At 36.0% G+C, this 27,211-nt stretch overlaps 1 protein-coding gene across 1 annotated transcript in view; it reads right to left on the bottom strand.

Annotated features, from left to right (window-relative positions):
* The window catches only part of LOC134672383 (cGMP-dependent protein kinase, isozyme 2 forms cD4/T1/T3A/T3B), a 147,951-nt gene that overhangs the window by 79,005 nt on the left and 41,735 nt on the right, over window positions 1–27,211 (bottom strand). Inside the window, exon 2 of the mRNA XM_063530247.1 lies at window positions 14,227–14,936. Within this exon, the coding sequence (XP_063386317.1) occupies window positions 14,227–14,711 (485 nt within the window). The 5' untranslated portion in view covers window positions 14,712–14,936. The remainder of the gene's footprint in view (window positions 1–14,226; window positions 14,937–27,211) is intronic.

Here is a 27,211-nt window from a genome sequence, read left to right as displayed (position 1 = left end):
GTTATCATTGTCCGTGCATCTCGCTCACGCCAAAACATGTAGGTACGGACATGTACGAGCGAGCGATTGCTAAATAAACAGCATTGAAATGAAAATTACATATATCTATATATGTAATTTTCATGTCAAAAGTGGTTCGAATTGGCCTAAGCTCCTTGACATAGGAAAGGTCATAAAATATCTTTTTGAATGATATAAAGTAAAAAAATACTGTGACTTTACTTACGTGTGTGAGAAACGCCTAAATATAGAATGAATGCAAGTTGGTAATGTGATCAGGTGTGACCGATCGGGGATTAGAACGTATATAATATGACAGTTGACACTCATGGACAGATAGGAAATACTAATTAACGGTTATTACACGACTGCCCAAACAAAAAGAGTGTATTGTGTTCAGCGTTCATGTTTGTAGGTATATATTTATTTATGTGAGTTTCTTTATTCCACCATAATTTACTTAAGTAAGTGTAAAATGTGTAAATTTAGTTTGACAAATCAAGGTGAATAAATTAGGCAGATAGGTGCAATGTGAGCTCTTTTAATCAATTACCAAGAAGAAGGAAGTCTTAAATTTGTTTGTAGGTAGATAATTGTATTTATGTGTCACGGGAAAATTCAGTCAATAAATAGGTAGAGTCTGTGCGGAAAGAGAAGAGTCGTGGGATTTGAGGGCGCGCCAGTGCTATTTTATGGTTTTTGCTATGCTGACAACACTGGTCACGTGATTATAGTACGACACTAAAGGTCATGATACTTGAATCCCTTTTGTTCCGGTTTTTTACCACGGCTTACGAAACGGAGCCTGGTGGTGGTGTCGGCTCGTCAACTCAATCCTCTGATTTAGCGCAAGCACTAGTTTTCTTTTTAAAATACACTTGTTTTTATATCTCAGATACTAAAAAGTGACTGCGATTGACAAAACTGCTAAAACTATTTAAGAATCTGCCCAATACAACTGTAATTTTAGTACCAAACAAGATACGAGTCTCATTTATTTACTGCCTAATCTGTGCAGTCCAACAGTTATTAAAACCGGGTAGATCGGGTAGAAATTGGGCAATAGAACTGTAATTTTATCTGGGATATATTTCACCCATTGTAAACTTGACTTGTAATGTATGTATACATTATTAATAATAAATATGAATATGAATATGAATAAAAATAGTGCATAAGTAGGTAGGCCTTATTGGGGATATGTCCGGTTCTCTCATCTCACGATATTTTACTTCGCCGAAAAGTCACTACTAAATATGAAATATAATTTCGTAACTAACAGAACCTACAAATAAAGAAATATATTGTTAGAAAAAGTTTTATTCTTTGTAATCGAAGTCTGAATTAAAATATTCAATGTCACTTATGTTAGAGCTAGCTTCAAAACAACCAGGGACACTCATAGAACTATCTTCATCTGAACTGGATGTGCTTGAATCCGGCACGTAGATTACGAATTCTTGTATATCACCTACTTAGCGGTCTTTTATTCGAGATACCGTAGGTACTTTTACACAATCCTGAAAAAGAAATTACATATAAATATGCATAAAATGGCAAGTATCAAGACTATTTGTCAGTTATTTTAAAGATCATGAATGACCTGCATATTTATGAAAATGAATATATTTTGAATGAATATACTTACCGATTATGTACCGGAGACAAGTTACTTAAGGGGCTTATTAAATAGGTAATTATTTAATATTAAATACAACATCAATACCCGCGAATAGCGGAAACACGTTCCGCGACTTTTTGTAAGTCGATAGTCGGCTCTTAGCCGTTTTCTTCCCGCTGACAAAACCGAACAATGTTAAATATAATTTTCCTTGTGGTTTTATGTACGGTTTTATCGTGTTTTGAAAATATTTTATACATAAAACTTGCGGTTTTTGTTAATAAAAATATACATTGACAGAAGTTTGTTTACTTTTTACAAGACAGGTGTCAAAGGTTTGATTGCCATATAAAATTTAAAATGTTAGTTCCCGTTTCTGCCACGACTCTTCTCTTTCCGCACAGACTCTAGGTAATTACTGTAAAGGGCCCACTGATTTACAGTCCGCCGGACGGTATCGGCCTGTCAGTTTTGTCAATTTTGACAGTTCCGAACAACTGACAGGCCGAAACCGTCTGGCGGACTGTTAATCAGTGGGCCCTTTAATTAGCCAAAGCTCAAAATCAGTTTTGGGTTTCATATAGTTTATAAGGTCCTCAATTAGTTGAGATGGCTTTATTTACTGAAAGGAAAATTATTTTACTTTTCCAAAGCATTATAAAGGAAAAAATGTAAGCAGTCAATATTTTAATGCCAATTGACACCGATATCTATCTGAACGTTAAAGAAGTTCCAAGGAAGGCCCATATTTTATGCCGCCTTCTCTAACTTTGATTCTTTGGAACTTTAGAGCAAGTTTATAGTTAAGAGCCAACAGGAGAGGTCATTTCTCCATACAAACGTACTCCTCGTTTTCCTCCGTGGTTTTTGAAGCTAGAGCAATGATTTTTTCAACACAGATTAATATTGTCAATATCTGTGTCGGACCGTTTTTCTTTTTTTTGATATTTTTGTTTTTTAAGACGCTAGAGCCCTTCAATAATGGCCAAAATGGCCTAATTGACTATGCCGCAATGAGAGGCGTGGCATTCAAAACTGATATCAATTAGCCAAAAAAGCAAAACGGTCCGACACAGATAATTTCATAATCATTTAGATTTCCAAATTTGGTTACGATTGGTTAAGTTTTGGAGGAGGAAACAGAGGAGTACGAAACCTCGATTTTTGAGATTTTTACGCAGGATTTTTCGCCTTGTCCTTATCGCACTACTTTTAGGTGCCGCTTCCGTTAGCGAGACGGGTATATTTACCTAAAATATTTAAAACTCAGCTCCTGTTTCGTCTTAAACTTTAATTTATATGAAATACACTTGGCAATTTATTGACCATGCAATGAGTTGGTGATGGTAGATTAAATGCAACCCGCCGATGTCACGAGGCATTAATATCGTCCAATAAGGGCGCTGAGCTGATGACACTCCATACATAGTTAAAATGCGAAAATAATTCAATCAAACCTGTTTAACATTACCGACTCGATACTTTAAGCGTAATTTTAAGACGATTTTTCTTTTTCAGAGTAAATTACGTTTATTTATGGCTGCGTCGTAATCGTCTCACGGTTACGCTTTTTAGGTGGTCTTTAATTAATGTAATTATCAGGTAAGAGATGTCCAAATTTAACCTCCAGGCGCACAAAAAGGGTTCACTCTTATTACCTGCACTTAAGGGCGAAGTTACAGCGGCAAATAAAAATGCGACTGCAATAGCAAGGCAAAAGGAAAAGTATCACCTTTATGCTCTCGAATGTTATTAACGCATATTATGAAGTTGTCAGAATGCATTGCAAAAACAGCGTAGTTTATATATGAGTCGATTTGTCTCTGATATCTGAAATGTTTTGTCATTAAACATTCTGATTCAATATGAAACCAGTTCGATGCGATTTAAAATCAGACAAACGGGCGCCGGGATTCGCAATAAATTTCTTTCTGATAAAAGATTTCTTTCTTTATTATAGGCTAGGCATATTATATGTAAAAACTATCAGCAGCAGCCTCAAAATTATCTCTATATCAAATTTCATTTAAATCGATGTAGCGGTGCTCGTCACACGTCAATTGAATCACAGATAGCATGGTAGTTGAAAAGCGACCCTTTTTGTCAGCCAAAAGCCTGTGAAGAATCTCTAGGTACGCTAACTAGGGTCGCCAGATGGTCGGGATTTGGCGGGATTCTCCCGATTTTTAGCATGTGTTCCCGATTCCCGACAAAGTGTAAACTGTCCCGAAAAACAGCTTCACGTTTTAAAACAATAATTTCAAGCTCCGAACTGTCGTCGAGCGATCGAGCTGACGTAGTGCCAATACTGCCAATAATGTAAAATATCGTTGTTTTTAATACAATTACTTTAATTTGAATGTTTTTATTTTTCCCGACTTAAGTCCCAAAATCCCGAAAAATTTCTCATGTTTCCCGATAATAGCGCCTTTCGATCTGGCAACCCTAACGCTAACGCGCGGTCTCTTTATCAGGGTGATTCAGGAGACGTGAGCAGGACTAACACTGCGCATTTCGTAAATTATAAGCAACTGTTTCGTATCAGTATTAATGAGATTAACGTTAATTTTCTAGTCATGTTGAAAAAAAAAGTAATTGATTTATTTACAACATGCATGGTCATCTTAAAATTACAATACTAAACTACCGATACTCTCTGCCGTATTCGAACTTCAAGATATTCACAAGACGCGACACGTACTAGATCCATTCAAGATACGTTATAGTTTAGATATCAACTAGTTCTCTTTTGCAGCGCAATTCGGGCCACCAATGTCACTTTTACGTTAGATAGAGTAAGATATCTATTAGATGTGAATTGGATCTCTAAGTCATATCCTGTGGAAATCGCTCAAGAGTATTTCCAGAATCGCGCAAATGTCAAATTTGACAGGTTAGATCTTATATAAACATATCGTTATCGTATCTTGGTGATGTCTAAAAGATATCTAATAGATGTCTATTTCAAAATCCGAATCGGGCCCTCTGTGTCAAATTTAATGTCATCACTGTCATCACGGTCTGGTTACTTTTGAAAACTCGTATCTCACTCAAGTTTTACAGTTATTTTCTTCGTAATCTTAACGCTGTCATTACGGTTAAAGAGTTCTTATGTTCAGTGATTAGGTCTTGTATTGTGTAGGCCATGATTGTAGAAAATTAAACTAGCCCTCACTAAAAAGTTAAAAAATAGGAAAAACTGTGGTTGTTTCGCCTAAATATGACGGGGATCGATCAATTATCAGTTATTGAGTGTGCAGGATTAGTCCTGCTCAAGTCTCATGAATCACCCTGTATAGGCACCAACAATAAACCCGCCCCAAAAGCATATGAACGAACGATGATGAACGATTTGAGCACTAAGGATTTGTTGTATTTTATCATACACCTTTTAACACGTCAATTGACAAGTACAACATAGCCGTTAGGTACCTCCGCCGAGAAGTCTCAACATGCCTGTAAACGTTCCAAGGAAATTTATTTTCTGATGTGCACAGGAAAGACGTTCACTCATAGTAAAAAAAACCGGGCAAGTGCGAGTCAGACTCGCGCACGAAGGGTTCCGTACCATAATGCAAAATAAACAAAAAAAAAAGCAAAAAAAAGACGGTCACCCATCCAAGTATACTGACCACTCCCGACGTTGCTTAACTTTGGTCAAAAATCACGTTTGTTGTATGGGAGCCCCATTTAAATCTTTATTTTATTCTGTTTTTAGTATTTGTTGTTATAGCGGCAACAGAAATACATCATCTGTGAAAATTTCAACTGTCTAGCTATCACGGTTCGTGAGATACAGCCTGGTGACAGACGGACGGACGGACGGACGGACAGCGAAGTCTTAGTAATAGGGTCCCGTTTTACCCTTTGGGTACGGAACCCTAAAAATTACCCATTCCGCACTGTAGATGAGAGTGGGCGTTTGACGTTTAAAATCGCTGATCGACTGTAATCTAATAAAGAAAACTCAGTGTACAAGCAGAGGGCCTACCGCGGACCACGTTCGACGTGTTATCTCCCTGTCACACTTACGTCCGAATTTATAAGTGCGACAGAGAGGCAACAAGTCCAATGTGGCGGTAGGCCCTCAGGAGCGAGGTCGCTTTCGTCGGCGGAAGTCGCTAGTTCGCTCCTTCCGTACTGGAACTGCTTATTATGCGCCATTTTTGCTGCGAGCTGATCGACGCAGACGCACGGTATCGAGACGAGTGATACACGCAGATCACGGTATTTCTGACGTAAACATTGAAAAAAATCTATAAGTAGTTCTATACTGTTAAAGAGGCAACTGAAAACTTATGTAATAAAGAAAAAAAATAGTAACTCTATAAAGTAGTTTTCCATTATAATTGGTATATCTAGAAACGTAATCGTTATTTTAAATGCAGTTATTGAATCTATTTAAACGTGACGTATGATAACTTATATATAGCATATATATATTTTTAATAAAATATAGTCAAGCACATACTGAGGAAACTGTACTTAAGTGAATCTTCACTTTAATAACTTGTAATAAAAGAAGGCCTTTCTGCACATTTGCGAAACAATGGCACTATCTGTGTATACGCTATATTAATTTATAATATTTACGGACACTATCCTATTCTACCCTAAATTTTACTCCATGTATGTATACATACACGCTACGTACATGCGTTGTAATACATAACAGAATCTTGTAAATCTCGTTAGTATTCGTACTTAACGTGTGAGCTTTTTGCTGCAAATAATGTTGCCAAGAGTAATGACTTAGATTCCTTTAATTAATTAAACATAAACTTGCCACTCTTAAGGACAAAATTAATGGCAACAGGTTTCCAACACATAAAACTAGCCTTTTCGGACTTATTCCAGTAGATAAATAAGATATGCAGAGATCTTATCTTGGAATTGATGATGCAGAGTAAATGCTTAAAGAATGTCACCGTACGCATTAGCAATGAAAAGACGTCATTACTAGATAATCTAGATGTTTATCGGACGGGATAGAACAAACATGCTTGTTTGGCTGTTTGCATAAACAAAGTGGAAATATTTGTGCATATACACAATTAGATACATATAATCACGCCAATTTCCCGGAGGGGTAGGCAGAGACCACGGAATTCCACTTGCTACGATTCTGACATAACATTCCTCATACACAATTAGATAGCCTAATGACAAATTTAAAGCATCAGGTCCGTAAGCAGGGTCACTACGGCCCTAAACAAGTCATTAAGAGGAAAATTATCTACTTGTAATAGTATATTACAACTAATAGTTAGGCCCAGAAATTAGGGATTGGCGGCCAAGTACTTTTAGATACGTCACCTTGCGTTACAGGCCCAGTTCTCTGGCCTAGGCCAGCAATATTGTAGGAACATCCATTGCCAGCTCGCATAGCAGAAGCTCTCGCATTGATGCTTTGCAGAACATAATGATTAATGACAATATGTCCGCGCGTGTATGAGAAAAATACAAAGCATTGCATGACGAAAGCCTGGTAAGTGGTCAGATTATTTTAATCTAGTAAGTAATATACTGGAAGAATCGACTGGAAGTGTCTCGGCCCTAAAATTCGAGTATTACGCCCACGCAAATACGAAGTGACGCAAGTCCGAAAGAGTTAAAGCAAATAATTTCGTGTTAGCCAAACATGCGATGTGTACACTGACGTTATGCCCTTCACTTCGCCAGGTTAGGACCTGGCACTAAAAGGACTTGAAAGTTGTGAATATTCTCGTGCATGTAATAAAATACGTTTTCTACAATCTCCATATTTAGGAGTTCACGCAACATCAATTTATTGGATATAGGTACATGTAGTGATGTGCACTAAAGGAATGAATGTCTTTATAGTTACCAGTACGTAAGAATGCTTTTTTACGTGCTTGAATTGTAAAATAAGGAAATACTGTTCTATTATAACTATTATCCATTAAAAAAATTCAATTATAACTGGAAAATGATTACGTTACCGGAAATATTACTTCATATTTTTTATCATCCCTAGAAACTGGAAATGAGTATAATTTTTTTATAGCAATGGCATAACATTGGTTACATACACTATCAATTGCTATTTGCGAAATAAAATTAGAAAAATAAAAAGTTTAGATAACATTTTCGAGCATAAAATGATGGACATACATTCATCACTAGACATACTAAACTTGGCGTAAGTATGGTAGGTACCTAACCATGTAGTTATCGCCCTTAGTAGCAATTTATACATACCTAACATATCAAGTGTTAAATAAAGATACCTCAAAGTAATTAGCGCCATGTACTCGTATGGGCAATTAACATCGTATTATCCAGCGATTTCATGTAATGAGGGCTTCGTACAGCTTTTTGTCACCGGCTAGTTTTAAATAGTTCGCAAATGGATGTTTCAAAAACACAGACTCGTTTAAATTCTTAAGGGGCCCACTGATTAACAGTCCGCCGGGCGGTATCGGCCTGTCAGTTGTTCGGAACTGTCAAAATTTTGATCTGACGGGCCGATAGCGTCCGGCGGACAGTTAATCAGTGGGCCCCTTTACGTACCTAGTTATGCACTAATCAGGCGATAGAGATGCAAACGGGCGTGCCAAAGTTCATATAAAATTGCAATTGCGATTAAAAACTTTTTAAGAAACGACATTTGAATACAAATATACTTAAACTCTGTGACATTATGAGTAAATTTTCGGAAGACAATGTCGGCAGTAATACAAAGTAGGTATCGCATTTTTAAATCATCATCATCTTCCTTTTTTAATGAGAAACTAAATTATATTAAATTATGATCACAAAACGGTATTAGGTACTAATTAAAAATATACGAACGAAAAATTGTACGTGAGCCAATATAGACTTTGCTGATTTAGATAATTAAATGGCAGCGCCAACAAATACTATACCTACTGTAAAAACTTTCGTGCATTTAAATAATATTTAAATGTAATTTACAATTATGTAAATACCTACCGTGTGGCACCAACTAGGTACTACTGTAATAATCGACCCTAGAAGTAAAAAAACCGGCCAAGTGCGAGTCGAACTCGCGTTTCTAGGGTTCCGTACATAAGTCCGACTCACGCTTGACTGCACATAGGTTTTCCTGTCATCTATATATAAAGAACTATTTTGTGTATTTTTTTCAAAATTTTAGTCCCAGTAGTTTCGGAGATAAAGGGGGGGTTGGTAATTTTTTGGCTATTTTCTTAAACAACTTCGAACCTATGTATGTATTTTAAAATTGTAAAAAAACATGTCCATCTTTGGGTCACTAATTTACATATGTGTACCAAATTTCAACTTAATTGGTCCAATAGTTTCCGAGAAAATAGGCTGTGACATACACACAGACAGACAGACGCACGAGTGATCCCTATAAGGGTTCCGTTTATTTATTTATACGGAACCCTAAAAAAATACATATACCTATCCTACTATGCTAATTTATGCAAAAAACTAACACGCTAAACATCTTTACAGTCTGCATATCACAAATTGCGATCCTCGGGCGGGAGGCGTCCCGAACTGGTTATGATTTCTTCCACGCGGCCGCTACTGGTTCAGTGCACCGCTGATATATGGTCTGGCGCTTTCTGAAGTAGTTTTAAAATAGCTCAGGTATTTCAACTGATCCTTATTCCTTACTCAGAAAGATTCTTACCTTTAACTAAGAATATCGTGTTGTAACATGACAACATTTGTCCTGTTTGCCTCTTTTAGGGGAAAATCTTAGTATGCTTAGTTAGTATTATCTAGCAGGATTTAGTCTTACGAAATCCTGCTAGATAAATGCTGCTAGATAAATCCTGCTACTTGAAACTTAGTTTTTTTATGGATGGACCGGAGCGCGAAGCTTTCTGATGTATTTTTAAATGGTTTAGTTAGATATAATATGAACTGATCATTATTCCTCACACATTCAACATGAATAATGTTAGAATTAATACTAATATTAGCTTTTATACGTAAGAAGAGATATTAAAACTACTATACAATCTACTGTAATACGATCACTAGGTCACTTAAAGTTCTGCTTCTGAAGTACTGTCGCTTAAAGTAGCGCCTTCTGATGTATTTTTAAATAGTTTAGGCATTCGAACTGATTCGCATCCGTAAAGTTTACTTACTTACACAGCACCTAAAGACTAATCCTTGCTTGCCTCACGACAGAGATAATGTAACCACTATACCCAGCCATGTTTTTCCCCGTTTTGGTTGTATGAACGAATAAACATACGAGTAATAGAAAGTTAATGAACATTTATATTTAGTAGATATTACGTAATACAATTATACCTACCTATATATAGAGGAAAACATTACTGTAAAATCCTAGGTATGCAATACATGTCTAATAAATTCAATAAGACCCACACATGTAAACTACTGTACTATTGAAGTTATAGTTTCGTATTAAACACCAACTCGACTCCCTTTAATGAATTATTGAAAATAACAGGTATCAAGGAACAGGATCATTAAATCACGAATTAACCCAATTTGTCCATGCAAAATTGCCGCGCCGCAATTACCGCCCTATCATAAGCAGGCCAACTAATTATCATACTGATATTAAACACAATTAGTAACAATAAAAGAGCAATAAAGAATTATGCAGCAGATATCCTTAGGTTTCAATTAGCAACAATTCAACCCCGATGTCCTTTCTCGACATGAACAATAAAGCAAACGCGTGATAACACTCTTGAATATCTTGACACAGTTTTGATTCGTACCCTCTTGAAGCCGTTTGGAAATAAAGAAAAATATTGTGGCAAATCTGTGGCAGCACACCCATACCTTATTTCACAAAACAAGGTCTACCGCCTTCTTGACCTGGTTCTTATGTATGAGTTCGCGGGAACGATGACATATTAACCACAAACGCGCCTTTTAATTGAGTAAAAATTACTATATGACTGACCCTTAATGCTACCTACCTGTACATAAACGTAAAGGTTAATTTTGGAACGACATTTCTCTGAATGTTACTTTTGGGCGTGTTCTTACAGTTGTATTTCCACCCCGTTTTCAATTAACTTTAAAGTGTTCGTAATTTCTCACGTCAGAATATTATAGTAATTCGAGAATCAAGAGCGACGATCGGAAACCCAAGCAGTGCGATAGTGTCATATTTATTGGTTAAAGCCATGCAACTTGTTAAAATTCGGCCGGAGTATCAAACTTACGACTAAGTGATAAATTTACCCCCTTATCTGCTATCCTTAAAAAGTTCATGTCAAAGGTCAGTTTAATATCACGAAGTTTCATTAAAAATGACGGTTTTGACGGTATCATTACTACAATATTGTATACACTTATATCAAAAGATAAATACGAAATATAAGATGTTAAAATCACAACGCCCGTATAAATAATGATTGAAGAAATCGTAAATGGATTAAACTATTTCGAGTACTATCACATTATCAGATTAGATAAGATATTTTGAAAGAGGCTTGTTTAAAAGATATGACGAAGGACACAGCTAGCTTTATTCGAAATCTTCATTTGTTTCACTAGTTCCTAAATTAGCATACATGTGGAGGTTAAAGTAAACAAGATAGATGTAATGATGACAAATGAATGACAAAATTTAAACTCACGTGTCTGTTTTTGGCTCTGAATTAGCCATGACTTTGGAACACGATTTTATGCATTTTCCTGAGCTTGAGTGTGAGACACTTATTGACCCTCGAAGTCACAAACACTTGTGAACCACCACGAGTTATGAACATGAGTTTGAAGTCACCTGAATCAATAACGGAATATAATTCCCTCAACAAAAAGCAACTGTTATTTAATTCGCATTGCTATCCTAAAGAACACAGTTAGATATGCGTTTCATTTCTAATAATAAATAATACAAGTAATTTAATCTTTTTTAAACAGTAGCCGTTAATAACAACATAAACGATAAAACTGATATCTGTACTGAGACCTACATAGAGAAACACTTCAAGTTTATGATATGTATTATCATAATTGAAATCGATGTAAACCTACATATGATCTAGATAAATCTAACTATGTAAATATTAATTTGCATGGCAATTATACAACTATGATTAACAAATGCAATCAATCAAACATACTTATACAATTTATTAGCAGCTATAAAATATTACTGCTGTCAATTCAAGACCTAAGAGCGGAATATGAACACGAAATTTCATAAACATGTTCAAATAATATTGTTCATGTTCTGATAAGCATAGCTATCCAGAGGAGTAATGCGGCCAGCCTTCTGGGATCAGGACTTGGGACATTATTATTTATTTGTAAGTTTTAATTTAAGTTATTTATTTTGTTTCTACCCATGTGTTTAGTCAATTAATTAGATAAATAATAACGTATTACTATTAATTATAATTTATTGACATATAAGTACTTGAACTTGGGGATTACCCCAAGTTCAAATATATGTCAATAAATTTGAATGTTTTGACGTGACGCGGAGATAACCATACCATATACATACTTCCTAGAGCGGTTACACAACTTTACATTTGGAGCCTCCAAAAGAGATGAGATGCGTACTATCAGAAAGGTTATCTTAGCTTCCTTGAACTAGTGTTTTCGAAATAGTACATTAACACGTAGAATACATATCTATAATCGGTTCTGATTATATTTTCCTAGAAGAAAAAATCCTTACTCATCACATAAAGGTTAAATAAAAATTACTCACGTTAATGAAAATAAACATGAACCCGCTATACAAAAGAATGTTTATCTTTGATGAATGTTTAATTATAATTAATACACAGTCATGTGATCTAATTACAATTGCAAATTATATTTATCTGTTTAGTTTTCAATTTCAAGTTTTTAATTGAATGTCTACAGTACTGCAACATTCCCACTGCATAAAGCGAAAGAAATATTTTTTCAACATACCATTGACTTAAACAGGTTTCTTACAATGTCCTTACGAATGAAGACGTTTCTCAACAGTCGTTATATTTATTCTTATATTAAGCCCGTGACTGTACAAATGTAGAGTTTCGCAATGATCTTAAAATCTCCACCACTTTTTTCTACCAAACTATTGTGTACGTACTGATGACTGAAATTAAAAATGGTTTTATAGAATTATTCCAAATAACACTGGTGCTTACAACGAGTACGTTCCTTATGTAATTTCTGGAATATCCATTGCAAGGTCAAATCAAATTCTACTTAGTTATCGATTTACATCGACACCTACTCAAAACAATTGAACGTCAGATCCACCGATAACCTGTCAGCTCTGGTTAACGTGGCCTAGAAATAACACGCGATCACATGATCGAAGGATGCAGACAAAATTAACCAAATTAGCCTTCCCGCATGCCGCTGCGTTGCATACGAAAAACGCCAAACTTGGTTGAAATTCAGGATCACCCATGCTATTACCATTCGTTTTAACCATTTGACATTCCTTTCTAGTCATTCGATTTCGAACCGTAATTCTTATAGTAGAGATGCGTTTTTGTTTTAAATATGATGGCAAATATGTTGCCGCTACGGACTAAAGGGTTAGGTGATCGCGCGTTAAGTACCGTCACGACGCGAATACTAATTTTATCAATGAGCGAGTACTTAGTTCTTTTTTGGCTATTACATGGCCTTCTAGGCTTGTTTATGTCTATATGCGGGTAAATTGTTTACGTTTTGTTTGTTAGTTTTCTTAACCATAATTTTCCAGTAGGACATCGTGGAATACCTTTCATTACATCTTGGAATTACAACTCTTTTATACGCATTAAGAATTATTTAATAGGTAATAAATAATGCTATCAAAAAATGCACTAAAAGTAAGTCTTCAATTAAACAAGGCGTTTTAACGTCCACATAAAAGAAGTTTTATTACTTAACGTTCCTGATGAAACTGTGATAAGCGACCTTGAACGTGTAAAAATTAACGTGTGGGTTTTGGACTTATCAGACGCCAGATGTTTACTTTATATAGCATGGTACCCCGAACTTTGATAAGGGTACATAAATATCCTGTTCGAAGTTCAAGATTTTCGTAGCATGGTTAGCGTAATTTTTTTGGTATCATGTGACTATACAATTACCATTCATAATGGACAACAGGATTTCAGTTTACCAAACAAACAAACAAAGTTAAGGCTCTGAAAAGAGTGCCAATTGAAATTGATGTGTGATATTCAACATCCCATCACGTTTTTTCAGTTCGTGAACAAAGAATGATCTTCACACAAATTGTGATAATCATCCACAACCAACATGACATAATTTCTTAGACGTAAATTTGACTCATTATTTCCATGTTACGAGGAAACATTACTGGAAAATTATTTTATGAAGCATTGTTAAACATTTTTGTACATAGAACCGTTTACAACTCAACAGCAGACTAAGATATCATAAACTATGTTTAACTGCATCAAAGTATAAACAATATTAACTGACTATGAGTTATGATTCATCCAATTCTAATCTCTATTAATAACATGCACCCGCAGCGTATCCTCGATGCATTTATGAAGCACTCAACGCATTGTCTGCAAGATCAAAATAGTTTATACTACAAGCTTAAAACTGCATAAGAATTCCACATATTTTGCGCGTTACGAAATATTTAGGAATTTGATAAGAATGGTACTCACGATTCGTTCTTGTCATAGACGGGGAAGGTCTGGTGCGCCAGGTCTTGCAGCGAGGAGCTGGTCTGCGGCTCGGCGGAGATACCCTGGGCCCTCTGCTTGCGGGGCCCGCGGGAGCCGCGAGCGTACTGCTGGTAAGGGAATACGCTCTGCAGCTTATCCAGCTGCGAGCGCAACTCCAGCATCTCCTGGTCGCGTTGCTTCAACAACGCTTCCAGTTCCCTAATCCTTTCAACTAAAGGCTGCATATCGTTTGTCACAGTCGCGTTCGCGACACAATTCTCTGAATCGGAATTCATGCTTGGAGTCCCCATTATTCCGTTCAGTTCGATGTCTCTATAAGTCTCGTTTAACGCGCGCCTATCGCCGTTGACTGTGGGAGCCACGGTAAGAGCTCCTCCACCAGTATGCACTACAACCCTCGGCTCATCGTCAGCAGCTACACGCTGTGACGATCCAAAGCAGAGGGTATCGAAACAGACGCGCATTCACTCGGCTACCGAGCACTTCACAGGAACACCACTGAGGTTTTCACTGGGGGGGTGAGGTTAGTTTTAGTTTGGTTTCACTGACACTAGTGGACGGTGTACGAGCACAGGGAACACGGGAAGTGAGCGACGTGCGACGCGAGCGCGGACGGGCGGTGTAGTGGAGATACGCGCGCGCTGCGGGTCGGCCGCCGCGGAGTCAGGCCCACGTGCCTCGACAACGTCCTGCAAACAAATACAAAACATCAATAATACAAAATTATCAAATAATTATCTATGATTTCATAAAAAATATTACAATTGTTTTTCTTTTTAAATGAGTCATCTTAAGAACTTTTCTTTACGTATTTGTACAAATTGAAAAACAAAACTATTATCACCTAAGAAAATGCGCCATTAAAATTTTTTATCGAACACAAAAGACTGCGCTCATTGTCCCGATCAACGAGTGTTTGTCGAAATATCTGATCACCTGATTTGGACGCAAACCGTGCACATGACCGATATCTAATCCGACTCATCTCCTGCACTGACATTACACCGGGAAGATAACGGATGATAAGCTGATACGACACCTTGGTCAATACAATGATACAGCTTATATGCTAAGAATTATTTTAACAGTATTATTTTAACAGTGAGCAACACACGTTTACTTAAAATTTACAGAAATAGAGGTATAAAGCTACAAAGAGGAACTTATTCCTATATGGGATCTCTTCCAACTAAACTTCGAGTAGATGAAGGGAAAATTAAACTTAGATAGAATAAACAAAATACGCAATGTACAATAACATTTTAAAAGTAAATTAACATATTGTCTACAAATAAATAAAATACATGAATAACATACATACTAGCGTACATAAATAAAATACTAAACATAGTAGTATCAGCTAAATTAATTGCAGTCAGCATCACAAACCCAATAAGAAAAACTCTTTCGAAGTAACTATGTACTCGTATTTATGCAAGACTTTTAAACACCGCAAGCACCTTAGCAAGTAACCTATTAAAATCCATGTTAATAATAAACGAGGTATAAACACCAAAGCAATCACCAGGAATAATGAAACTTTGGTATCGACAAGTTGTTTACACCGCCCTGCCAATTCCGTTATCCCAGAGTCATATTCAGATTTCAAATGAATGTACCAACTTCATTCCAATCTCAGTTCTTCCCGCTCGTACTTAAATAATTACATGAAAGAGACGCACAGAGAACTCAATCAAATTGGCATGATAATTTTAAAACGGAATTATCGTCCCAGACGATAAAGGCACCTGACTGCCATAAACTAAGATTAAAATGATATAACGTGATTACACATTGCAATGACAGTCTAGAGCTACAATAATAGCGCATTAGATTAGTTAATTGAGAATGTCGTTAGATGACGCTTGGATGAAACCTATAAATATGTATTTTAGTAGATATAGCATGATACTCGTGTAACTTTTTTTTAACTATCATCAATTATAGCAGCATATTTAAGACAAATTCATAATAGTGAGAGAGACATGAGATTTAATAACGTAAAATTTAATCATAAAATACGTTCCGATTAAAAACTGGCCCTGGACTTGTACACATATTGTACACCACCATATTGTGCACAAGTGACTCTTATCGACGAAAACTATATTAGAACTTATATTAGGGACGAGGGCCTGAAAATATGGCATTAAAAATAGACAACCTAAATTGTATGAGTTTGAAACAAAATACAGATACACTTTAAAGTTACTTAAACCCAACTGTAAAAACAAAACTGATATTCTTGAAGAGACAACCGCTGGGCGGAGAGCCAACGCAAATGGGTTCAGGGTAAATATAAGAAGTTATCTAAACTTGGATAATTTTTTAAATAATCTTAAATTGAGTCGAGCTCTTTTCAATATGCTGAACACCTATTTCCCGAAGTCCCGTTGAAAGGATTTTCTTCTTCCCATACATTGTGACACTGTACCTACGCAACGTACAGTATCAACTGAAGACCAAAGCAAGGCAAGACCACGGCAAGCGGCGAGCGGGATAGCGACTAACCGATTTAATGTTTGAGTAATATGAATAACAACAATGATATCGTGATAACCAATTAACAGTCCAAGAATAACCCTTGAAGTGACAGGAACTGGCTCCCGGACAATTTACGTCATTTAAAGTTGAAAATTGATTAATTAAAATAGAATCGAAATTCCAACTACTCAAAAATGACGTATGCCACTTGAAAGGATAAGCTACGTCAAGGAGACGGTTTGAATAAGCGGCACAATGGCATTTTAAGGAACATAACATAAACTTGGTAGAATGAAGCGAATATATGTCCAAGAACGTCCTACCATTGTGATAAACGACAACCTTACCCTAGTTTCGTTAGTGGGTGTTCTGTTGCTATTTAATTGTATATTTCCGGTGGGTGTGCATAAACTATATGGACAGAATAAAGGGCTCATATACACACAATCGAACAAGACGCATGCTGACCGTGTATTGGTTACGCGGGAGAGGCGTGTTCTCGGTAAACCAGTGAACAAGAACGTTGGTATCACATCAAGGCAGGGTGCAAGGCTGCTTCAGACAAGCCAGCATCATCATCATCATCATCATCATCCCAGCCATAAGACGTCCACTGCTGAACATAGGCCTCCGCCATCTGCATGATGGGGGGTGAATGCCATAATCGACACGCTTGGCAGGCGGGTTGGCGATCGCAGTCGACTACACCGAATTTGAGGGACGCTGCTGCCCGTCCACCGGTGGTCTTGGACGTAGTTTAAGGACATACCCGGGTCAGCCGCCATCAGCCATAGCCAGCATCAGGGTGTACAAAGTTTTGAGGAGAGACGATTAGAATCGGCCGACTATGCCTCAAGATAATAAATGGAGAATTAGAGATATAGGGTATAGCGAAGAATCTTTGGTGATATGATTCAAATTTATCTGGACTCTTGGAAGAAGTTAAAATAAATTCATGATCCGTAAGAACTTTTCGAATAAAAACATAAAATAGGTTATACAGCTTATATTCAATCCGAGAAATTGTCAAGTTATAGGTATTATAAAGTGAATTTTGACTGTGAAGGTCCACTGCCAAAATTGACACCCTTTTAGATACGTTGTGATTATATACTCGTAGTATTTGAACTGGTTCGTTGGCCAGGGGGCCGATTTTTGAATTTCGATCGTTCGATTTCGTCACTCGAAAATCGGTGGAAAGTGGAGAAATGCTAATTTTTGAAATACGAGCGATAGAAATTGGGAATCTATACTATTGACCACTCGTTTTCCATTCTATTAGTAGAATTTAAATGCCTAGTAGTCTCCACTAGTATTAGTAAAGGTAATAATATCTCCATATTATTGAACGAAATACACGAAATCGAGCGGTCGAATTTCAAAAATCGGCCCCCAGCGCACGGTAAGTGGGTGGAATAACATCCTTGAATGTCACATCAGTCACAGACACAAAGAACTCTAGATTATCTCGGAAGATTAACATCAAAATAAATAAAAAACATGTAGGTACTATCGCGGTCAGATACGGCATTTCGTCAACTGAATTTACAGACAATCTACTCTACTGTAAAAAAACATCCTCCAAGTTCCAAGCAATATCATAATCTATAATACTGCTGCCTTACCACGCATAAATTAACAAATATCGGAAAATATACGGTACTTGTTTACCGTATTCTCTTAAAATGAATAAAATTAATAAAGCGAATGAAAAATACTAAAACTTACAGTTACTTTATATTTATTTCATTAAATTAATATAATGGTAACAGAAATGTGGTTGAAGTTTCTGTCATTAAACAAGTGACTGTAATGTATAAGTATACCTAAGATATTATATCTAATATTGCTACGCTTAGAGAACATTTCATCTTTGTTTCAAACAGCTATCCTGCTTGAGGAAAGCTATCCTACTAGAATGTTATCAAACATTGCTTAATGTTTGTAAGCAATAAACGCCAATTTATAGGAAGTGAACGACCAAATGCCGCATCAGGCCAAAGCGCACATTCACAAAAAAAGTTGTACCAAAATTTTAATCTGTCACTATTATACATGACACTAAAACTGGGGATAATTATGGCTACACGGAGACCAAACTTTTACCTAAAAGAAAACCTGATGATCAATGTGACGGACACGCTTTAGTACTATTAGGTAGTAGTAATCATGGAAAAGTGGGGTCAAAAAAAGGTTCCGAGTTATTGAAAACAGGAAATTTACGGGTCTCCGACATTGTGTTGCTAATCAGAGATATGTAGTAGATAATGCGATCGGTAAATATTTAGTATAAAAATATCGGCATAAATAATACCATTTTTGACCCTGCTTGCATTCCCTAAGCTGCCGCCGCGGTGTGAGGTAAGTCCATTCGAGGCGGGGTGTGGGTGGCCATTCTGTATGCAATACTACATAACTATTACATATTTACTTAAAGATGACTCACGTTAGACCGGGCCGTGTCCGACCCGGAGCTTTCGGCGCATCGTTTTCTATGGAAAGTATCATGTGATCGCCTGTTTGTCATGTCATCGAAAAGTAAGCGCCGGAAGCGGACAGGGCCCGGTCTAATGGCTCCTCTACACAATGGGCCAACGCCGGCCACTCCAAGGGACGCAGCCATGCGGTAGAATGAGATAGCAATATCACTTGCTCCCTCTAACGCATAAATGCGTCCCTTGAAGTGGCCGGCGTTGGCCCATCGTGTAGAGGAGCCATAACGTGAGTCGTCCTTTATTCGGTGCCTTCGTTGAGTTTTATGAATAGCCACGCACTTGCACAGGCGAGTAAATCACATAATTGCGCGAGCGACAGCCGGAGTGGAATTGAATCTATTGAACGTCAATTAAAATAGACGGAAAGGAAAATTAAGATCACAGAAGCTGTCATTTATAAGGACTTTGTAGTAGTCTAGTGTCAAATAACCGACGCGAGTTATTTTAAAATAAAATAAGGTGAAAAATCTGATACAAATATTTAAATACATACTGTTATATACGTGTAGGTAGGTATACATATCTAGATAAAAGCTAAATTAATGCCGATCGATCTATTTTTATTACGTTGATTTCACTACTTAGGTTGTACTTCAATTGTAAATTGTAATACTACTGCGTGACGTTGCACTTATGAGGCTGTCCATAAATGACGTCATCTAGTTTTGACGATTTTTGAACCCCCCCCCCCCCCCCCAATAAAATCATCCAAAAATCATGCTTCGAATGACCCCGTTTCGTTTTACTATCATCCGAAGACCCCCCTCCCCCCCAATTTGAAATGACGTAATTTGTGAATAGCCCCTAATTGAAAAATTGTAAACGAATAAAAACATAAAACTACCATTCACTATCATTTATCGCTATCACTTTAAATACGTACAAGTGTATATAATGGTCACTTGGAGTGCAGTTCTGTAAGCGTGGTTAATGAAGATAGAGTTATGGAGCCTATTTTAGAACTGGTCGGGATTCCAGTTCTAAATAAAGTAATTTAATGGGTACTTTTTACGGCTAATCATTAATAAAGGTGACAAATACAACGAATTTACGACATACGAGACACATAAAACTCTATTAGTAAAGGTAATAATAATAAATAACGTGGACAGAAAAAAAGAGTTATTATGTTACATAAGTTAGTTAAATAATTATGATATAAATAATGTTTGGTAGTATAAATAAAGATTTATGAAATTAGAAACGATAATGAAGATAAAGTGTTGATTGTCGGAACTATATTTCTAAAGATTAAAATAAGCATAAGAATAAACACAATATAATCTTAATTAAATTGAGTGTTTCTGGTTGTTATGTAATTTCTTGCAATCTCATTGTCTTTACCTTTTTTACTCACAGCCATAAATATATTTTATCACTTAATACTTGGTTTATCTCAGATACTTATGCAATTTGATTTTTAGTTTTGTAACGATAACTAATACAAGACGGATAAAACATACATTCGACATGGCAACAATTTAGTATGGATTTTTTTTAGTTCCATTTTATTTAGGTAATTTTTACTATTTTATGTCGCACTGTAAGTTACAGTCTATAACCTATAGAATAGTAGGTAAGTAAATATTTTACATCCAAAATCCAAAGTAGGTAAAAGAAGTAGTAGAGGTAGTAGAACTGTGATTTTATATTTTCAGTGTGCATATATATATTGTGCTCACAGTTCCACTTGGCAGTGGTAGTCCATTTAGAAATGATAAAAGATTGATACTTAGTCCAGATTATACGGTCGTAAAAATTGCTGTGAGGTCTATGATAACTAGTATTGCTTTTCATCCCAACCTTGAATATAAAATCCTTATTACATGTAACGAAGGTCTATTTTCGAACGACTCTTAGTGTTTCTGTGATGACATGTGGTGACAATGTGAAAATGATAATAGGATATATACTTAAGTGAGCTTTCGCTTATACATATACTAGCTCATATCAGTACCTCGACTTTAAACTAAACAAGTATAATGTTTCGATACTTTCTATTTTGCCTCATGTGCATACCTATTTTATCATTAATAAAAAGTATAAATATAAGCCATAAGTAAGTATAAAATAAGTGTTTAAAAGTTGTCAAATATTTGGATTAATTTTTAAATAGATAAAAATATATTTTCTCAACGGACGCTGTCAGTCTATTAACCGATCATCGTGATTTTTACTGCCAAACCGACTGTTGTTGATGATTAAACTGTTCAAATTATTTTAACACGAATATATATCCAATTTTGAATAAATTAATAAGTTTAATACAATTCAGACACAGGCAGACAGTTATTTCGAAAATAAAAGTAGGTACATTTAAGCTGCAGTGACCAATTTGGAAATTTACTGTCAACTGCAGAACTTTCTGAGGACATATTCATATTATTCCTGATGTCAAACTGCCGTATTCGAACTTCAAGATATTTAGGTATACTTATTTAGGGAGTACTCTAAGAACAAATTAAATTTTCTTTTTTATGAATTAATTTCTTGCTTTCCTTTGTACATGACATTTATTTCGTTTATCCTCGGGAGTCTAGACAGAGTATTGGCAATGACATTTCTGTGCACTATCGTTCCAAAGAAACCAGTTGTAACAATGCATGTATGTATAAATAACACTGCACATGACTTATAATCGATACTTGATAATACTGACATTGAGCGACGTAACATAGACAATGTCATGTGATATAAATTTTTGATGAGAATTGTCACATCATGTCAATTTGATACCTACTTGATCCTTAATGGATTATAATATTAATAATTTAAGAAATATGAAGTCTATATTAAGTATTTTTATTGCTATGTATTTTAATTCGTCAAGCTAAGTGACAACAGGGTATTGTATAACTCTTACATGCTAGCATGATCACAGGAAGCATGTGAGAAATAGGAATATATAACCATCGACGGATACTATAACCAGAAGTGGCCATTAAAATGTATAAAGTGAAGGGACTTTATTTACGAGTTTTTTTTTTACGTTTTACCAAAACTCATCGCCTGATATGACTGCCAAGCACACCCAGTCAACGAGGTGGCGCAGTAAAATAATTAAGTAGGTACCTGACAGATTTAAATCAAATCAACAAAAAGCTACAACGAACCCATGACAGTTTCACTCATAACTCAGAATTAAATGTTAAAATAATTATGAAAACAGGCAAAAATAATTATTCTTTAAAAATCATGACAATGTAAAAGTTTAAACGTAATTTAACGGCTGGCTAATGAAGGATTTCATTTAAAATTTAATAACTCTTGAAGTTAATTAACATTTTAGTTCTTCGTGATCTTTAAAATAATTATATATATATTGTTAGGTAATTTAGTCTTACAATATATGAACTTTAATTGTATTTTATTTATGTCGAAGAAGATGGATAGATCTCTTCTGTTTCCGTAACTTAAAGATAGAGCTAATACCTACTAGAAATTTAACTATTGCGGAGCCTAATTTTTGGTAGGTAAGGTCCAGACGTTATTTCTTAAACATATTTTGACTTAGAGAGTTGATTTTGAATCGTATTCAGCATGAAAATATTTAACATAGGTACTTACTATTAAAAAAATTAAAAAAAAAACTATTTTTTGAAATAAGGTGTCATACATTTAGGATATTACTTCTCGGCTGGTAGACCGGTATACTTAATGTAGTAATTTTACGTTTAAGGAAAATGGTAAACTCGCCGGTATAACTGATTTTTAAATTAAATCAACCTGCATTAAAGCTTTACAATGTCCGAAAATAACAAACACAGGCCTTAAACTTATTCTTGACACCATATAATCAGCCAGAAGACTTCATTTTGAGTGACACGAAAATTGTGCGTCGAAATATTATTGAGGGCATTCTGCTAAAGGTGAGAAACATAAATGCTTGTAAGTAAATACATTTGTCAGGACTTGTTAAGGTAAAATCGACATTGGATATAAATAAAACGAAAACTGCAAAAATAAAACAAGTTAAGGTTCTGAATTCAAACTACGTATAGGTACCCTTAAAGTGGATAGAGTGAGACCAAGATAAATCTGCAATGATTTTGATAGCACACGTTCAAGTGTTATTTTAAACGTCAAACTTCTATGAAATTATGACGTATGAATAACACTCGCACTGCGTGTGCTATCAAAATCGTTGCTGACTTGTCTTGGTCTAACTCTGAAGAAAAATGATGTATTCAATTGTGAAAGACGTGGGGCATTGCATCTCTTCTAAGCCCGTGTCGAATAAAGCAAAGCGAAAAACAACTTACAAAAACCAAACAAACCCTACCTTATAATTAACATTAACGGATAATACATGATTCATGATTAAATATAATAAGTAAGGTGGTGGTAAAAGAAAAGGTTCAGGTCGTGTCATAACAGAAGGTTAAGGAGTTGGCAGAGGACCGGACGAGTTGGAGATTGCTCCACCGACAAGAGCACAGATCTCAAATAATAAAGAAGAAGAAGTCAATCCAATCCGCATTGGGCTAGCGTGGGGACTATAGCCCAAGCCCTCTCGCGCTCGAGAGGAGGCCTGTGCCCAGCAGTGGGACGTATATAGGCTGAGATGATGAAAGAAGAAGAAGAAGAAGGTGGTGGTACTAGTGCTCGAAATGCTAATGCCCATAGATGACACCCTAACTGTCACCTCTATTGACAATGACTTAAGTTTCAAGATGACATGTACTGGGACCGCGTCGAGCACCAGTACCACCACCTTAACACACCTATTTGAAATACTTAAAATAAATGGGATTATTTCATTACAAACAACGCAGCCTACAAATAGCGTTCCTAGTATCGGGTCAGGGTTTAGTAGTTAGAATGAACAATCGTTGCTATTAGCCTTACTAAGATAGTAGTCAGCTTTATAAAATTATCCAATTCTTGTGGTGATTTATTGCTATTCGATATGTATAAAGGACAAGTGTGTTACTAAAAAACCGGACAAGTGCGAGTCGGACTCGCCCACCGAGGGATCCGTACTGTTTAGTATTTGTTGTTATAGCGGCAACAGAAATACATCATCTGTGAAAATTTCAACTGTCTAGCTATCACGGTTCGTGAGATACAGCCTGTTGACAGACGGACGGACGGACGGACGGACAGCGGGGTCTTAGTAATAGGGTCCCGTTTTACCCTTTGGGTACGGAACCCTAAAAATAATCTTCGATATCGACAACGTCAGGAATCGGCAAACTTTTAAGGAGCCATCCATAGTAAAAATAGCCATTCAAGTTTTTCAAAGAACTACAATATTGATTTTGGTCTATCAACTTTTATTTCTAAATTGTAGAGCCGATTTTTATATTACTAAAGAGCCCTAAATGATGGCAACCCACGATTTGCCGTCCCCTAGCTACGAGTTTAAGGGAAACTCTTATGCTTATTTGTCAGAACTTATTTTATTCAAAGATTATGTATAATGCAATTTTGACGGTTAATTTAATTTTATAATTTTCCGAACAAGTAACTTCTTTTCAGTTTGGTTAAAAAGTTATTGCTACAAAAAACATGTTCGACAGTTATGAAAAATAATTTCAGAAAAAACATGTTCGACAGTTATGAAAAATAATTTCAGTGAAAACTTATTAGCAAACAAACAGTTTACTGAGCTAAATGAGACAAATATGCGACTTTCACGGTCAGAGCAGTTGCCAGACAGAAATAATGGAACAAAACGACTTAACTACTTAGACACTTGGGGCCCGATTCGGATTTTGAAATAGACATCTATTAGATATGTTTTAGTCATCACCAAGATACGACAACGATATTTTTAAGATCTAACCTGTCGAATTTGACATTTGCGCGATTCTGGAGATACTCTTGAACGATTTCCACAGGATATGACTTAGCGATCCAATTCACATCTAATAGATATCTTACTCTATCTAACGTAAAAGCGACATTGGTTGCCCGAGTTGCGCTGCAAAGGAGAACTAGTTGATATCTAAACTATAACGTATCTAGAATGGATCTAGTACGTGTCGTCTCTTGTGAATATCTTGAAGTTCGAATGCGGCAGTTGTTAATTCATATAGTATACATATATGTATCGTATCACGAGGTTTCAATTACAGCCGGCTTGCTAAACGAACAGTCGACGCATGCGTCAGATGCGTCACTGTTTATCTGTTCCGATCTTATAGTTATCGATATTTATTGACGACCGGTCTGGCCTAGTGGGTAGTGACCCTGCCTATGAAGCCGATGGTCCCGGGTGCGAATCCCTGGTAAGGGCATTTATTTGTATGATGATACAGATGTTTGTTCCTGAGTCATGGTTGTGTTCTATGTATTTGATTTAAGTGCGCATATATTATATATATCGTTGTCTGAGTAGGTAGGTAGGTACCCACAGCACAAGCCTTCTTGAGCTTACCGTGGGACCTTAGTCAATTTGTGTAAAAATGGCCTATAATATTTATTTATTTATTTACTGCTTTATTGTAAAGTAATAAAGTTCAATGTTCTGCTTATGGGATCACAAGCATCAAATGTTAAGGTTATTATAAATTACTGATTTTTTCTTTCTGGAAAAATGATTGTTGAATATACATAAGTATTATATAGATTGTTGAATATAATTATAAATAGTAAATGTCCCTTTTTTGTGTAAAAAATATCAAATTTATATATCCCACGTAAATCAATAGAGACGCAAAGATAAAGCACAGTAATTATACACAAGGTGCGTTGCATTACTACTGACATTAAATAAATTTTATCTTACGGCATTAGAAGTGAATGGTGTTGACGTAAACACAAATCAAAGTGCTACCAGCAACTTGTCCAATACATCACGATCGACAGTGCAAGCATAATAAATTAAATGGGTAAAACAAATATTTAAATGATAAATGGTATCTAATCAGTACCCACGGTCGACAACCTCTGGATTGAAAATTAGAAATAGACCATTTGATTGTTTTTGTTCTGTTGATAGTTTGATCTTATCAACTCTTCTGTTCGTCTGATATTTTTTGTCATTTGATATAGGTAACATATTATGTAGAATTTAAAGCCGAGTTCAATAGAAATTGCGAATAATGTTAAACAAACTAATTTACCTTCATCATCATAACTTTGTTACTTTTACGGCATAACATGGTATTGTCAACAGTTTACATAGGTACTATATGTGAATTATCAATTAATATTTTAGTGAAAAGAACGTTCGTAAAAATGTTAAGTTATATGTTGCAAACAAAATCTGTCACATTCTTCTGTGCGGATATGATGATCGTATTTGTCTACGTGACAGGGTGATAAAACGGTGTCCGTCTCTCTCTATCTCGCAGAGTCAAAAAGTGACAATTGTTTTATCACGTGGATAAATGTGGATAAAGTGATCCATAATAGGCTTGGTGCATTATTTACCATTTCTTTTGAACTCCACTTTAGACGTAAGCAGGCGTGTCTCACTTCGCGATTTCGTCGCTTTGCTACAGGTAGCTAAAAGGACATCCGTTCGACCCCAATTTTGCGGTTTGCCATAAGCCGCGCGTGGCGCTGTCGCCACCTAGCGGCCATATCTGTCCTGATCGTAACAGACGCGTTTTGTTAGAGAGCGAGTCTTCTGTACCTAGCTAGTACTGTTATTTATTCTGTGACGTAGGTAAGTACATAACAAACACCGGCAAACACCGGTGTTCGTGGTGTTTTATGCTTTTTACAAGCTTTTATTTAGTCTTTTACCTTACGTTTACCTGTCCCGTTGTCTGTCTGTTTGTCGGTCTGTAATCAAATCATGCAAGTAAAATTTGATCCACTTCCCGGTTCCCGATTGAGCTGAAATTATGCATGCATGTATAAATCGGATGACAATGCAATATTATTATGACAGAGCTAATCTGATGATGGAGCTGGAAGGTGGCCATAGGAACCCTGTGATACAACAATGAAATCTAATTGTGTTTCGGGTTTTTAGAATTGTCTCGACGAGTAGTTGCATGTGGAAATAAAAGTACAGTCAGCGATAAAAG

This window comes from Cydia fagiglandana, chromosome 17, assembly GCF_963556715.1.
Source record: "Cydia fagiglandana chromosome 17, ilCydFagi1.1, whole genome shotgun sequence".
Taxonomy (NCBI): domain Eukaryota; kingdom Metazoa; phylum Arthropoda; class Insecta; order Lepidoptera; family Tortricidae; genus Cydia; species Cydia fagiglandana.
This window is presented reverse-complemented; position numbering and strand designations above follow the sequence as displayed.